This window comes from Pezoporus flaviventris, unplaced genomic scaffold (assembly GCF_033815535.1).
Source record: "Pezoporus flaviventris isolate CSIRO_AGI_PZ_B2104156 unplaced genomic scaffold, CSIRO_AGI_Pfla_v1 ptg000025l, whole genome shotgun sequence".
NCBI classification, from domain to species: Eukaryota; Metazoa; Chordata; class Aves; order Psittaciformes; family Psittacidae; genus Pezoporus; species Pezoporus flaviventris.
The window spans coordinates 33,418,153-33,431,123 of NW_026892573.1; the positions used below are offsets into that span (position 1 = coordinate 33,418,153).

The 12,971-nt window shown below is 44.7% G+C and overlaps 1 protein-coding gene across 5 annotated transcripts in view; it reads right to left on the bottom strand.

The window, feature by feature from the left end:
- Positions 1 to 1,322: 1,322 nt before the first annotated feature.
- Positions 1,323 to 12,971, bottom strand: part of UVRAG (UV radiation resistance associated) — an 88,944-nt gene continuing 77,295 nt past the window's right edge. For 4 of the 5 annotated variants that reach the window (XM_061458125.1, XM_061458126.1, XM_061458124.1 and 1 more), the window contains 2 exons: positions 10,914 to 11,005; positions 1,323 to 2,149 (listed from right to left, as the gene is read on the bottom strand). In XM_061458125.1, coding sequence (XP_061314109.1) covers positions 1,447 to 2,149; positions 10,914 to 11,005 — 795 coding nt within the window. In that variant the 3' untranslated portion in view covers positions 1,323 to 1,446. Of the gene's footprint in view, positions 2,150 to 8,967; positions 9,045 to 10,913; positions 11,006 to 12,971 lie in introns of all 5 variants that reach the window. The other variant, XR_009744223.1, reaches the window with a different exon arrangement.

Sequence of the window (12,971 nt, forward strand, 5' to 3'; positions counted from 1 at the left end):
TTCTAGAACAGTGCTATTATTATGCATATTGGTTCTCACATACATGTCTTGCTTTGACAACAGATAGTTGAGGTTATACATATCCACATTTGAAGAAGTTAATTTAGGCTAGCCTTATGTGAAGTTAGGAGAAAGACTAGGTCATTGGTTCAAAAGAAAGCATAGACCAGGGAGGGGGGGGGAAGCCAGGCATGAAGAAGTGGTGTTTATTCTGCTATATATCTTTATATTTGAGAGCTCAAACCCGAGCCCCAATTCTTGGGTATACAATATAGAAAGCAAAGAGCAATGAAATCCCAACTGAAACAAATACCAGGAATCACTAAAGAGGCTGCAAATTGCTTTCCCATTAGTGCAGCTGAACACGTGCCAGTGGTAACCTACCTAACAGCAAAAGCACACCTCCAGCAAAGCACTGGAGGTTTCTTCCTTTAAAATACATATGGTTAAAAGGGTATTCATTGAGATGAATGATGCTGAGTGCCTCCTTCCTACAGATTCCACAGATTTGCCTAATTCCAAAGTGCTGACGGCATTTTCAGGCTGGGTTTTATTATGAAGGCTCTTGTGAAGTGCCTCACATGGCACATGGACCCCATTAGACACCTCAAAAGGTGGCCACTGAACCCCACTTAGTGCATTTGTTAGGTCTCTACTGATGAGATTGAAGTGGGGAAGGTTCAGGCTGAGACTTATATGGAACCTTGGAGGTGATTTAGTCCTCAAGGCTTCTATTGGTAGGAACAGTATGAAGGAGGAGGGAAAAGGAGAAGACTAAATGTCATTTTTGATTCATCAGGTGCAAGGAAACTGCAGCTATCACGGAGGTGCTCATTCTCTGGCAAGCTCACATCACCAACTGAAGACCCATCAGTGCAAACGAGAACTTGAAAGGCTACAGAGCACAGCCAGGAGAAAGCTGTCCAATGGTAAAGAGAACAAATATCCATGGTATTTCTGGAACACTGATTACATTGCTCAAGAAAACACAGGAGGACATGGGAGAAGGTAAAGAGATCTTACCATAAATGTGCTTTTAAATTAACTTCTTTCTTCTGAAAAGGATTAAAATAAATTTAAAGAATAATCATGAACAAATACCCATAGAAGGGGCCTGATCAGCACTAAAAGGTGTTTTCAGGAAAGCCTTTATAAATGGATTCCAATGCCTAAAAAAACCAACCCCCCCAAACCAAACCTTCCAACAGATTATAAATACCATATAAGAGGACTGGAAGCAGAATCAAAATGTACCTGGGCTGTGAATATACCATGATCCTGTGTTATCGTGCTCAAGTCCATTTGTCTACCACCATAGGAAATAGCTTTAGCTGGTTTTATTTTTCTTTTTGATATAATTAATATAAAGAATAAGTGCAATTTCATCTCTATTCCCACATCACTGATTTCACCTCCATGTCTGCTATCAACCCCCTGGTCCCAAGCTCACTTGTCCGAACTCTTCCTTGGCCTGCGGAAGCTGGACATGTTCTCATTCAGTGCATAGATCCTCCGAGAGAACTCCTCGAACTCCCCTAGGACTTGTTCATCACACTCCACCGCCACGGCGTGTTCCACTGGGATGGAGTTAAAGTCCTCGAGCTGATCTCCCGAGCTGAACCCCGTCGCTTCCAGCCCCATGATCTCCTCTGCTTGCTCCACGGTGCAGCAAAGGATGGGGTTGAGCGCGGGGCGGAACTCACAGGGCTGCTCGGTGCTTGTGGTGCCAGAGCACTCACCAGGTAGGAAGGCCCCATTTATTGCACTAGTACGTCCTAGGAAAGACTCCTGCTGGTCTTGGGTGCTGTTTAAGCTCCTGCTTTCTCCATTTAAACTGCTGCACAAGTTCTCACCTTTCTTGGTATTTCCTTTTGCGGAGTCCATAGAGGTATCCAAGGAAGAAGATATTGACCCAGGTTTTTTAGCTAACTCTCCTACACGGGCTGTGATGGCGACGGGCTGTGTTAAAGCAGAGTTGTAGCTAGGAGGAGGAGTTTTGTGCTGCAGTCTCTCATTTCCCGTGCTGGCTCGTTTTCTGAGTCCTTTATCTGGAGAAGGAAGCCCACTGGAAAAGCCAATATCCAACCTGCCGAAGCTAGAGCTCTGTCTCTTTGGAACGGGAATCGCACTGGATGTATGGTGTCGATCACTGGGAAAGAAGGGAAGGATAAATCACAGCTGTTAGGCACGTTCATGAGCACTACAGATGTTTAACCAAAGGCTGAAGCAATTACTTTATCACAACTCCAAGCTCCATTTGGCCAACGACTTGTATCCTGAAGTGCTAAACCCCTAAACGTGTTTAATGCTGTCTGAACTACAGAAGACACCCCAGAGGACAGCTTTACTGAAAACCAGGAAGATCCTGTAGGAACATTTACAAAGCTCTATGGTTTGAAGTCAATCACCCAAGAAACCACCACATTATGTTAATTCGGACTGTTAACACCGTTTTATGGGACGAAGCTGTGATTTATGAATCACTACTGTTGACCGCACGTTTATGTATTTGGGGCCTGTCCTGGGCCATCATAAACTCCTCAAAAGCGAGTCTGAATCCTCTCAGAGTGACTTCTTGCAGGAGTGGACTCTCCTGACAGCTACAGAAAGGAGTAAAACCACACCAAACGTTGCTATTTACAGAGGATTCTCTTCGCCAGATCTCCTTTCCTGTGCCAATCATTCCAAAGCTTTTTGGACAAACATCAACCTCTGTTTCTTGAGGAGCACGAACTAATCAAGCTTAATTTACAAGTTTGATTTTCCTATTTAAGACGCCACTTACACCGTGTCTCAGGTTCTATAACTTGGAACATCCCCATCACATCATCTGCGGTGTGTTACGTGAATTTTCCTTCATCAGCTTAATCCTTATCCAAATATAATCACCAGGCTATATGCAAATAGTGTGCTGTACATTAACGAAAGCAACTGCTTCATTTTCCCTTCCAAACTTAAAAATAATAAAGAGTACAGCTATTCCTGATGTGCTGAATGTATAACTCCAAGATTCAACTGCTGTCAGTATGAGTCTAAGCTCCATTTAAAAAGAAACTCTTTCTGCTCAAGGCCTGACACATTTTGGGTGCTGTAATGCAGGAGAAAATCTTGGAACAGCAGTTAAGAGTAGTCCCTAGAATGGATCCTTTTCCATGTTATTTCCCTTTTCTTGTTCCCTTTTGTAAATAGGATAAGGTAGATGGCAAAAAGGCTCTTTGAGAAAAAGCAGCATCCCCATGGAAGGGCAGCATAGAGTACTGCAACTCTTAACTTTCCTCTCCCATCTCACCTCCTCCCAGGCTGCCCTTTAGTAAACGCATGGAGCTTTCTTCTCTTCCATAAAGCCCTCAAATTACCCTAAGGAACAGTTGCTTTTTGGAATTACACTTGTGGACAGTGAAGTAGAGAGATAGCAGCAAAACCATTAAATTTCCCCTTCCACTGCTGTTTCAGCCCTTTATAATGCAAACTCAGCACCTGCAGCTTTGTTTGCAAAGGTTTGGAGCCTTCTTAACAGAGGTGGCAAACCAGAAAGCAGAATGTGCCACAGATGCTGACAAGTGCTGGATGCATGGTTACAGAGATGAGGTGCTAGCACACGGTGCCCAGAGAAGCTGTGGCTGCCCCATCCCTGGCGGTGTTCAAGGCCAGGTTGGACACAGGGGCTTGGAGCAAGCTGCTCTAGTGGAAGGGGTCCCTACCCGTAGCAGGGGTTGGAGCTGGAGGAGCTTTAAGGTCCCTTCCAACTTGCTCAAATTCATTCCTCTGAGGTCAGCTGCTTTAAAGGGCAAAGACAAGTATGCATAAAACTGCCTAACTGCTGAACCCCAAACTGCCTTTCAGCAAGGGCTTATCAGCCCGATGTAGGCACAACAACGTTCCTACACAGCAGAAATTTCAGTGTCTGAGTAAACCAACGTGAGAACTGTGGTTTCCAATTAGCTCAGGAGAAGCAGCTCTACAAACTGTTGTGGTGGGCATATAAATCTAAGGTCCTCTTAAAGAGAAACATGCCCACATTCCTCTGTAAATCTAGGCCTTAGAGGCAAATGGGTGAGAAATTAATTAGTCTGCGGGACCAGGAGAGCTTTTAAAGAGCTTGTTATGACAAGGCCATTCAAGCTAACACGTTATGTATGCCTGAACAATACCTCTTTAGACCAGCAGCCAAAGAAAATCTTCCCTTCCTTAGTAAGTTGAAGTGGCAGGATGATGTATACTAAGTGATCTAACAGCCTGAACGTATCAGCAATACAAAGCTAATCTCCCTCATCCACAAAATAACTTCCCAGTTAATAGAGTACATGAGGGCTGCCCCATAGGGCAGTAAAGCAGGAATGATCTTCATTTATCATGGAAGTGTTCAAAGCAATGAACTAGAACAAAAAGCACTTGCAGGCAGGATCCTTAAACTACATGCAATGAAATGGATCTTGCTTAAGAGCACAGAACCAGGTTTTAAGCTGCTGGAGACACACGTGGGCAGATTTCTGAAACCATCTATTGCTGCCAATAAATACAAATGGGATGGGTTTAGCTTCAGTCAGGAATAAATACAGGGATAATGGCCCAAATGTGGGAAAGCAGGAATGAAGTCAATAGAATGGCTTAAGTGCTTATCAAGTATTACCTAAGGCATTTAGATAAAAGTCAATATGCACAAAGGGCTTTGGAGATCAGCCATCTAAGAGGTCATTGCCCAGGCTCCTTCCACAGCCACTAGAGAAGAAACAAGTGTGGGAGAAGGGTGGGTAATAAATAATCATAGCATCATAGAATGGTTTGGGTTGAAGGGACCTTAAAGCTCCTCCACGTCCAACCCCTGCCACGGCCAGAGACACCTTCCACCAGAGCAGCTTGCTCCAAGCCCCTGCATCCAACCTGGCCTTGAACACTGCCAGGGATGGGGCAGCCACAGCCTCCTTCAAATCCCCTGTTGAGAGCCATTCATCATCAGTGGAAAGCCACCTGGTCAAGATGCCTCTTCTCAACCACAAGGACAATCTAGGCAACTAGGTGAGGCTGTGTGACAAGTGTGTATAAAGCAAATATTAGAAGATGAAGAGCTCTCTGTATACTAAGTAGACTCATGGTCAGAATCTTGCAGGCAAGTAAAACCAAACCAAAATGGCTGTAGGTACAGTGGGTTAAGCAGTTAAGTCAAGGGGTCTTCTCCTGTTCCATCACCTCCCTCCAGGTGAGAATGAGAAGTCAGGCTGAGGGGTTTGGGTCAAAAGCAATGTGTATAGAGAGGCACAGAGCTCAGAAAGCCTAGTTTGCTATTGCTCTTCGTGAAAACAGGCAGCTGATGGAGGATCTCCATTCCGTTTGCATTTTCCTTCAGGAAAAGGCTGCGCTGCTATCAGAATTCATAGCACTGCACCGAAGCAAGCCCACAGAAAGAGATGCTTTATCAGCTTCACAGCTTATGGAATTAACACAAAATACAGTAAAAAACCAAGTCACATTAGAAAACTATCATCCTATCTCCCAGAAACTTTAGAGTAAGGTATTGTCACCAGTGACAAGAGTTTGGCTTGCAGGAGCATAGTCCTTTACTCCAAGGTACAAGCTTGACCTGAATTACTAGAGTTGAGCTGGTTCAGCTTCCAGCCACAGGTAATTACTTGGTCCTTGACAGTGAGACAGCAAACTGGTGTGGACACCTGCCCAAAAAGAATGGCCTGTCACTAGTGGAGGATAAAACCTGATTTGATGAACTGCCATCAGGCCTTAAGGACTTTCAGTCATCAACTTGGATCAGCCTCGGAGTAGTTCTGTATGGGAGCAGGTATAGTTCCTATCAGGAAGCAGGAGTTCTGAATTAGAAAAGAAAAGCCTCAGATTTATTGGACAGTATAGATAAGAGAATTACATCCCCACCAACCTGAAGGCTTCAATTGCATTCAAGTCTCAAAAGCCAATTCGTAACAGCCTAACTTCAGCTCTAAGTTTTACTGGCAGCAAAACTACAAAGTAGCTGCTTTCCCCCCCAGAATATTAGTTCTCACTTGTTAATAAATAGTCCGTTTGGGCATTCTTGCAGCCCTCAGGCCCAAGATGCAGACTCCATGCTGTAAACAGGCGAGATAAAGTGATGGAAGCAGGACACAACCACTTGTGAAGCTGTTGTTTTAGCCGTCCTGGTTGGAATCTGTTTGCAGCTTCAATCAAAAAGAAAAGGTTTCTTGAGTCGAGATTCACTTGTGCTTATTTAAACTGGCTGCAAAGGGGCTCGGAGAAACTGTAAAGCACTATGAGAGACAGAATACAATTCACAGGCTCAAATATGTATCTTTTCCTCCCCGCAAAATGTTTCCTCAGAGGGACATTACTGGATCACAGCTGGTCAAAATACTAAATCTTGATTGTCTGGCCCCAAGCCAGTATCCACAGCTACAGCTCTTTGGTATGAGAATACTTACCCAAAGCAAAAAATCATAAGTTAAACACCATTTGATCTTTTTTGTTGCAAACTATGACCTCATGGCAGCAAGAACGCTCAATGAAGGTGTTTAAGTTGGTTTATAGCCATCTGAAAGGTTTGAAGCTCCAAGCGTAGCTCCGAGCCAATAGCATGTCAAGCGTGCTAAAAAGCAATAATAGTTTCTCACCTTGTGGAGATTCCTGCTTCAAGAACACACAATAGCCACAGGGCTGCAAAAGGGAGGCTGCCAGCATGAAGAGAAGGTGAAACTGGGTCTTTTGGCAGCTAAGAAACTCTGACACACGCTTTAGACAAAAAGAAAACCTTCATAAATTAAGCTACCAGGGTTTGCTCGAGTCAAATGTTCAGTTTTAGGCTCCTCTCGAAGCTAGCAGTACATGAATCAAGACTTACCTTCGAAACACTGATTTAAGCCTTGGCATGCAAGTGGGTTTGAGTCCAGCTTTTAAATGCAGGCTCAAAAGGACATCTCCCTGGCTACAGACAAGAGCTAAAGGCCTATCTCATATTTGCCAGCATTAGATGAGCCTTTTGTCTAATCTATTCACTAGGAATAAAACCTTCTTCTCGCTGCACTGCTCAATCGGTGGTGTGCTCTTTACCCGCTATTGATAATCACAAATGCTATCCCTTTACTTACACAGAGTAAATAAGCTGAAGAATAGGAGAGAAAATGAAAGAGCCTCTTCATTTAATGCAATGACCTAAAGAGTCTGACTTGTGCAAGATAAATCTGAACACGGAAAAGGGAATAAACCAAGGATCAAAATGCACAGTTTGGTCTCAAAAGCTGGAGTAAAATGTGTGCTCCAGAGTAAAAAGGATTCAAGAGGAAAGCTGCCCAGGGCCTTTTGCATCAGCAAAAGCTAATCTTAAAAATGAGCTGCTTTTCTGGAAGCCAGTGAGATTCCAGGATGAAAAAAAAGACTGGAAACAGAGAGAATTAATCCCAAAGGAAACAGAAAAGATTTGGGGACCACAACCCAGACAGCCTAAATCAACAACAACTTTGCCTCATCATCTTTCACCTTAAGAGTCAACATGCAGAGTTGATAACAGAAAAAGAAGCAGTTCTGTAGCTTCCATCACAGTGTGCGCAGGGACCAACAGATCTGTCTTGATTTTGTCTATATACAGTACAAGTAATATTGTGTAGGGGGGGGGAAGCAAAGTAAATACAGCAGAATATAGGTGCCAGGAGAGAGATGAAGAGGGAAGCAGGGCTTGTAGACCTGCAAGCTCACTGTAATAAATCAGGTGTGTTGGGATGTGAAAGCATGTATTAATCATTTCAGTGTCATGCCTGAGAAACCAAAACAACCCAGATCTCACCAGGCTGAGGGACCAGCAGCAACACAAGTACACCTCGAGGCAAAGGCACTGGACTCCACAAACCTTCAGGGGGGACAGAGGCTCGCAAAGGCTGAAGCAAAGACTGGAAAGATAAATTTGCTCTGATAGAGGCATGAAATAGATGGGATCTTCCACAAAAGCTGGGGGCAGTGTTTGCTTTTAATCTGAAGGAGTTAAAGAAACTATTCTGTACTTAAAACGAGACACTGATGCTGCGAGGGCTGGAGCAGCTCTGCTCTGGAGCCAGGCTGAGAGAGCTGGGCTGGGTGAGCCTGGAGAAGAGAAGGCTCCTGAAGGGGAGACCTGAGAGCAGCTCCAGTGCCTGAAGGGGCTGCAGGAAAACTGGAGAGGGGCTTGGGACAAGGGATGCAGGGACAGGCCAAGGGGAATGGCTTGAACCTGCCCGAGGGGAGACTGAGCTGAGCTCTTAGGCAGAAGCTCTTCCCTGTGAGGGTGCTGAGGCGCTGGCACAGGGTGCCCAGAGAAGCTGTGGCTGCCCCATCCCTGGCAGTGTTCAAGGCCAGGTTGGACACAGGGGCTTGGAGCAAGCTGCTCTAGGGGAAGGTGTCCCTGCCTGTGGCAGGGGTTGGAACTGGATGGGCTTTAAGGTCCCTTCAACCTAAACCAGTCTGGGATTCTGTGATGCTTACCAGAGGAAGAGGTTAAGTCTGAAATAACTGTGTATTCCTGTTACCCTGCATATGTAGGGGATTCAATTCCATTCCCAACTGCAGAGCAATGTCTCTATTCAAAAGCAAAACTAAGGACAATGCACATGTCAGGAGTTAAAACCAGTCCTGTTCAAAGAGAAACTAATTACAGTGTGAGTGTTGTTTTTTACCAGTGTGATTATGCTTTGACAGAACTTAAGTACGCCAAAACCCAGCTACAGTGCTAAGAAAGGAAACTGAAGACCAGCACCAACGAAACCAAACCAACCAGGCAGTGTGAGTGTATCTGTAGATAAGAAAAACCCATCATCACCACCTCATCTAGTGTGAGGCATCCCTGCCCATGGCACGGGGGTGGAACAAGGTGATTGTAAAGTCCTTTCCAACCCAAACCATTCTGTGACTTGATGCCCCTGCTCCCATGCTGCAAGTGGAGGATGATGTGGACTTACTGTACGGACTGTGGTCTGTGGGACTGGGGATAATGTAACTCACCTCCAGCATCCTGAAAACAAAAAATTCCTTCAAATCTTCATTTGAACAGCGAGTGGCCTTTAAGCTTGTTTAAATCTCTGTAATCAGATATTATCCACGACACAGTGGGCATCTGTACTCTGCTATGTGTGTGTGCTCAACTGCAAGGCCCAATTAGGGAAGTCTAGCCGGTTTTCCCCTTGAGCTAGACTCCCTGTAAAGCCCCATTTCCATGTATATTAGTAGGAAGTACTAAGAAGCATTGTTTAGAATCATTAGCCTTAAAAAAAAAAAAGAGTTAAAAATGAACAGCTCTTCATACATGTTTTGGAGGTGAGAAGGAAATGAGGCATAGACAGACAGGGAGCGGGGAACGTGATACTCCCAGAGAACCATGCTTCATATTTCTACTTGTTTTGAAATATTATCCAGCCAAAAAAGATGTGTTTTGTCTTGCTAATGACTGTGTATCACCTATAGGAAAAAACCAAGCGGCTGTATGACAGCAAAGCCCCTAAGGCTTAACCAAAGCTTCCAATATCAGTTCTTCAAAGGCAGCGCACATCAGAAGGGAAGAACAGAGAACCCCAGCCTGGTTTGGGTTGGAAGGGACCTTAACGCTCATCCAGTTCCAACCCCTGCCTCGGGCAGGGACCCCTTCCACTAGAGCAGCTTGCTCCAAGCCCCTGTGTCCAACCTGGCCTTGAACACTGCCAGGGATGGGGCAGCCACAGCTTCTCTGGGCACCCTGTGCCAGCGCCTCAGCACCCTCACAGTACCTTACAGGTACTTCCATGTGGAAAGTGATTCCCATTTAACATCCCAGCACTGTTTATTCAAGTCAGAAGGGAACATCCACAACCAGTACCCTTCCCTCCACTGATGACTGCACACAAGTGCTATAGAAGCCATGGATCTGATATTCCAGCCCTTCATTTCCAGATTTGCTGAGGGGACCACACACCATCCTGGTGTTTTTACATCACAGTGATGGATACCACATGAAACCTCACAGTAATGTTATCCCCAAAGAAGAAAGCTTTGTGTTATGCATCTTGCTAGGGGATAAGAAGAAAAGCAAGGAGAATCTTTTCAGCTGTGCTTGAAATTACTGACAGAATAAAACAGCGCAAGGGACTGCACTGCCTTTTCTCAGGGCCTGTTTATTTCCACTGTTTTGTTGGCTGAGTTGAATTTCCATCAGGCAACACTTTTTATAGCATTGCTCAAAGATGTTCCATTTTCTGCTCCTGTATGTCTTTTCCTTTGCCAAGACTCTCCTCCCAAAACAAGTGATTTGGACACCAGCTTCGAGCGCACATGGACCAGTGTTTCTGGGCTTTGAAACTGTGCTTTGCCAGTGTAAACCTCATGAAGTTCAACAAGGCTGACAAGAAACCTGGAGAGGGGCTTTGGGCAAGGCCCCATAGGGACTGGCCAAGGGGCATGGCTTGAACCTGCCTGAGGGGAGATTGAGATGAGCTCTTAGGCAGAAGCTCTTCCCTGTGAGGGTGCTGAGGCGCTGGCACAGGGTGCCCAGAGAAGCTGTGGCTGCCCCATCCCTGGCAGTGTTCAAGGCCAGGTTGGACACAGGGGCTTGGAGCAAGCTGCTCTAGTGGAAGGTGTCCCTGCCCATGGCAGGGGTTGGAGCTGGAGGAGCTTTGAGGTCCCTTCCAACCCAAACCAGGCTGGGATTCTATGATGATTAATTCACCTCCCTCTACTGAAGAGCACTGCTTTTCAAACATCCTCTCCCTGCATCTCCCTACCCCTCTGAGAAGGGTTATGGGCCCATCATCTAGAAAATATAACAGCACATACAAACAGTAGAACATTGTGGACATTTCCATAGTCTAGCTTGGGAAAGTCATCATCTTCAAGTATGCTTAACTCTTGTGAAGCTCTTAACTGCTTATATCTAAATATGATGCAGCATCCACCTCTTTAATCACAAAAACCCCACTTACCATCTAACCATTAGCCCGAGCTCCATGAAGTTCTTCAGGTTAGGGAGAGTTTGCCGGAGATCTGGAGTACTCAGCCCATGTTGATATCTAAGCTATAGAAACAGGAAAAAGAAACCCAAAATTAGCACTGCTTTCCAAATCCCACATTGCAATGAATATAACATTCTGGTCAGTTAATTTACTGGGGTTTCAAAGAAAGTGTAGGATAATCAAACAGTTCCCTTATGGAAATGTTCCATTTAACACTCATAACCTCCTATTAGCAAAAGCCACCCAAGAACAGGGAGAAAACAATCAATCTGCCTGTTAAAGCTCATTCCACCTTTTCCATTTCCTATCTGGAACAGGAGAGCAGCCTCCCAGCTTAATGAAAGCACAGCCATGAGGTGGAAGGACCCAATTTCAACACAGTGTTCTATATTCATTGACTCCAAACGTGTATTTGTGTGCGTCATTCCCGAGTGCATCAATGTACGTTGGAATTAGTACAGTCATATCAACTGGTACAAATACACATTGTCACACGACTGGTCTGAATCTGTTCCTTCCAGAGTTTCCATCAACATTTAAACTGCTTCAGTTATTCCCATAATTAAACCCAGCATTCACATACAATGCATGTAGCTAAGAGAAAGGCTTCAAGCACTGACTGACTTTAAACCAAGTATTAGCTCCCGTGTGGGTGCAAACAGAAAGGAAAAGATTCCATATCCGACACCATGCAAACCTGCTTTTACTCCCAGGTTATCAAATGAAGCACCCAACAGAACTGTCACTGCTGGTGGTTATAAACTGCTTAAATAAGAAGTTCCCAAACTAAAAGTACCTCCTAAAGAAAGCACAAGGAAGGGGAAAACTCTGCCTTTCAAGTGTGAATCCCAGCACTTCATGGAATCCTTGCAGGGAGATTTATCCCTTGTGTGGTTAAAATATGACAACTAAAATGTCCCTAAATTCCAGTACCTTTCAGACTAGCAGGATAAAGAGGAGCCAGCATAATACACAGTTCTCAGCAGGTAACACCCTCTAGAACAGCAGGTATCACCCTCTAGAAGCCACAGCTGGCCTCCACTGCACACATACAGTAACTGCACAAACTGGATACTGAAGTAGTTGCTGTAACATGGAACAATCACAGAATCATGGAATGGTTTAGGTTGGAAGGGACCTCAAAGCTCATCCAGTTCCAGCTCCCTGCCACGGGCAGGGACACCTTCCACTAGAGCAGCTTGCTCCAGTCCCCATCCACAATAATCCCATTCCAAGTTAAATTTGGATTTTCAGATCCACACCTGTTTCCAGGACTAATGGCAGTGAGGTGTAAGCAAGAATCCTTCAAGTTAGAAAGATTTCTGACCAAAAAAAAGACTCAAAATTGGGAATGATTTCCATGCTTTTCTGAGTTTGAGGAAGAAAAATAGCTTTGGAAGAAAATCATCCTCAGCACTGCTTTGTACAACAAGAGGCCATTTATTACACAGCTTATTAGTTCCATATGGACCCAGCCAAGGCATATGGTGGGCTTGGATTCAGATTTGCTGCTGCAATGACAGAACCTGGATTAAGGCAACCAGCCAATATAAATGACTTTCGATCACCACATTCTCCTGATGGGATTACAGTGGATTTGGTTAACCAAAGCACGAGCCTGGGGGCAAAAGAAATAAACCAGCAAAACAAATCAAAACCATCCCATTGTCCCTCCTACTACAATCAAACGTTCAGAGATGATTCCTTTTTATAGGCACCCTTAAATTCTAAGGTTTCATAGCATGAAAAGTGCTGGATTAAGGGAGCGCTCTACTGCCAACAGCCAAGATCAGAGGAATGCATGAGAGATTTCTGTATCCAAACGTGAACAAGACCACTGTTTCTGCTACAATCCATTTACTTACTGCAAATGCTAGAGATGCACGGTAAGCAAAGTTAGGATGGCAGGAAAATAATATGATTTCACTTTATAAACCCCATTCTATATTGGCTTCCTAACAGCTTAAAGCCAAAGCAATATTGCCTTATGTGTCTGTGTCAACAGAAGGTGATGATGATGCATTTACA